The sequence below is a fragment of the Ochlerotatus camptorhynchus genome, unplaced genomic scaffold (genome assembly GCF_037179485.1).
Source record: "Ochlerotatus camptorhynchus isolate MF236.1 unplaced genomic scaffold, CSIRO-AGI_Acam_v1.1 ptg000039l, whole genome shotgun sequence".
Taxonomy (NCBI): domain Eukaryota; kingdom Metazoa; phylum Arthropoda; class Insecta; order Diptera; family Culicidae; genus Ochlerotatus; species Ochlerotatus camptorhynchus.
In genome coordinates, this window is record NW_027040530.1 from 696254 (window position 1) to 698919 (window position 2666).

At 36.6% G+C, this 2666-nt stretch overlaps 1 protein-coding gene across 1 annotated transcript; it reads left to right on the forward strand.

Annotated features, from left to right (window-relative positions):
* Positions 1-687: 687 nt before the first annotated feature.
* Positions 688-1660, forward strand: LOC135711971 (putative nuclease HARBI1). Its single transcript, XM_065234946.1, has 3 exons — positions 688-871; positions 1000-1435; positions 1493-1660. Exons 1-3 carry the CDS (start codon positions 726-728, stop codon positions 1658-1660), a joined length of 750 nt encoding a protein of 249 aa, XP_065091018.1. The 5' UTR covers positions 688-725.
* Positions 1661-2666: the final 1006 nt, after the last annotated feature.

The window sequence follows — 2666 nt, forward strand, 5'->3', positions numbered from 1 at the left end:
ACATATTGATACTCACAATTTTCGACGGAAAACGCAACGGAACTTGCTTTACTCAACACGCACCATACTATAAAATGGTGCTAGATGGTCTTCAAAGTGATAACAAGAATACAAATCATCTTTATTTTGAGTAATTGAGCAATTTACTTCTGTTTACATCATATTTACAATGCAGCATTGATGGAGCCGCGAAATGAAATGAATATATCTAATGAAAGTTCAACTGGAAAAGTCAAAGATGCATATCAGTCTGATCGTGAAAACGTTTTCTTCTTCAATTCGAATGTTATATTGGAAGGATTTTACACAGGCTTGATGAAAATTATGATTTAACGCTAATTTTCACGAATTTTATATGCAGTCTGTCAACATTATCATCATCATGCAGTGGCGACATCTGCGTTGAGATTTTACGGCAATCTTCCAATAGACACTATCACCTCTATTCTTGTTTACGGCCGTATCCGACATTCGTACGAGCGAACCGATTTGAACGAATTCGAAAAGGGTATTCTTGTTTTCGTTCGAATGTATTCGAATGCGATTCGTATGCGAAAAAGTGTTGCCACATCAACACAAGTGTTCGAAGCAATTCGGAACAGCCAAAACTGTCAAAACAACTAATAATAAACAGCGTTCGATGTGTACAAGATGAATTGTTGTTGAAAAAGTTGAGAAAACGAATTAGATTATCAGGTAAATATGCGTTTAAATCGAAGGGTTCGATGATTTTTAACATCATTTTCTTGTTTTTAGCAATGGATACTGTAATGTTGGCTGTCTTTGCAGAGCAGGAAGAGCTGCGCTCTTTGAGAAGGCATCGGTCTAATTTGCGTAATACTACCGATATTATGGAGCTGCCGGATGCAGAGTAAGTAATAAAATAACACTTGTGTACTTATATAACTGCTTACATCTTCTCACATCTTCTACAACAGATTACAACATAGCCACTTACACAACAACAACTGTGTCCTAATGCTTGTAATTTTGTTTTAGATTCATCAAAAACTTCCGGTTGAACAAGGAAGCATTTCTGTACATCCTTGGCGAAATTACTGACGAATTTCCCCCTCAAAGGCAAGGAGCCCTTTCCGTGAAGGAGAAACTCGCAGCTTGTCTTCGTTTCTTTGCCGAAGGCAGCTATCAGCATGGAACCGGAAAAGACTTTGATGTCGCAGTAGCTCAGTCAACGTTTTCAAAGATCCTTTCAGAAATTCTTACTGTTTTCGAGGGGAAAATTTGTCCTCAGTGGATAAACATACGCATGTCAAATGAAGAAATGCGTCGAGCAAAACGATTTTTCTATGAGAAATCTGGTATCCCTGGCGTGATCATGTGTGTTGATGGAACACATATAAAAATTATTCCTCCGAATGTAAACCGCAACCTTTTTTACAACCGGAAAGGATTTTATAGCTTGAATGTTATGATCGTAAGTAACCTTTGTAATATTTATGTTCCTGTATGCTTACAATATGTATTTTTATAGATGTGTGACGACACACAACGAATTCGTTTCGTAGATGCCGGATATCAAGGATCCAATCATGATTCGCATGTGTGGGGGTTAAGCTCGGCTCGAAGATACATGCAGCAGCTGCATATAAATGGCGACACAAACATTAAAATCTTAGGTAATGCTTGGTCGTTAAAATAAATGGGATACTTAGGGATCGGATTATGTTCTAAATCTTATTTTAGGCGATGCAGGTTACCCATCTGAGCCATGGTTGATAACTCCACACCGAGCACCGGAGGATGGAAGTCCTGAAAGCAACTTCAATAGGTTGCATAGTGTAGGGAGGGGCATAATTGAACGGACCATCGGAGTACTGAAAAATCGTTTCCGATGCATACTAGGTGCCCGGAAATTGCACTATTCGCCATCGAAATCATCGAAGATTATAAATGTGTGTTGTGCATTGCACAATCTTTGTTTGACATATTTGAATGATGATTTGCAATAAAGTTTTCTTCTTTTGAAATTTTGCTCTAATGACAGATTTTAAAACAACAGAAATATACCAAATTAGATTCATAGAATCTTTAGCTACGATCTATTTTTGAACCAACATCATCAAAGAAGTTCATAGAAAGATCTTAAATTAATTATAAGAACTTCACAGAAGTTTATAGAAGTTTTTGGAATTTCAGAGAAGTTCAAAGATCATCAGAATTTGAAAATCATTTCCCAAAATTTCAGAGCAGTTCTCAAAACTTAGTTTATTTTTAATTCTCAGAACTTTACAGAAGTTAAAATTTTTTTGTGAAGTTTCACAGCATTTCTGAGAAGTTTAGAGAAGAGAATTGTATAGATTTTCAAATAATATATTACTTTACAAAGGTTCAGGTAAAATCCGAATATTTTATGATTATTTAGATGGGTGATATCTTCAGAAAAGTTTGTCAGGTGGTCAAGCACTATTGATTGATGGAAATAACAATTCGGAATTCTCCTGCCAGGCGGCGCTAGTGAGCAATCAAAGTCAGTATGCTTTGTACAGCTGTATCTTATGATCCTGATAATTTAGACGAATGATTTCTTTGGCAAACTTGAACAAGAGGTCAAGGACCATTGGATGGTAGACAGAACAATTCAGATTTCTTAGGCTAGGCGACGCTAGTGAGCATTCATTCAAAGTCAATATGTTTTGTGCTGCTGT

What these genes read in the sequence shown, in the direction of transcription:
- LOC135711971 (XM_065234946.1), top strand. Translation starts at nt 726, where the DNA reads ATGATTTTTAACATCATTTTCTTGTTTTTAGCAATGGATACTGTAATG. An exon ending in ATGGAGCTGCCGGATGCAGA is followed by an intron (nt 872 to 999) that starts GTAAGTAATAAA and finishes ATTTTGTTTTAG; the next exon opens with ATTCATCAAAAACTTCCGGT. An exon ending in ATAGCTTGAATGTTATGATC is followed by an intron (nt 1,436 to 1,492) that starts GTAAGTAACCTT and finishes GTATTTTTATAG; the next exon opens with ATGTGTGACGACACACAACG.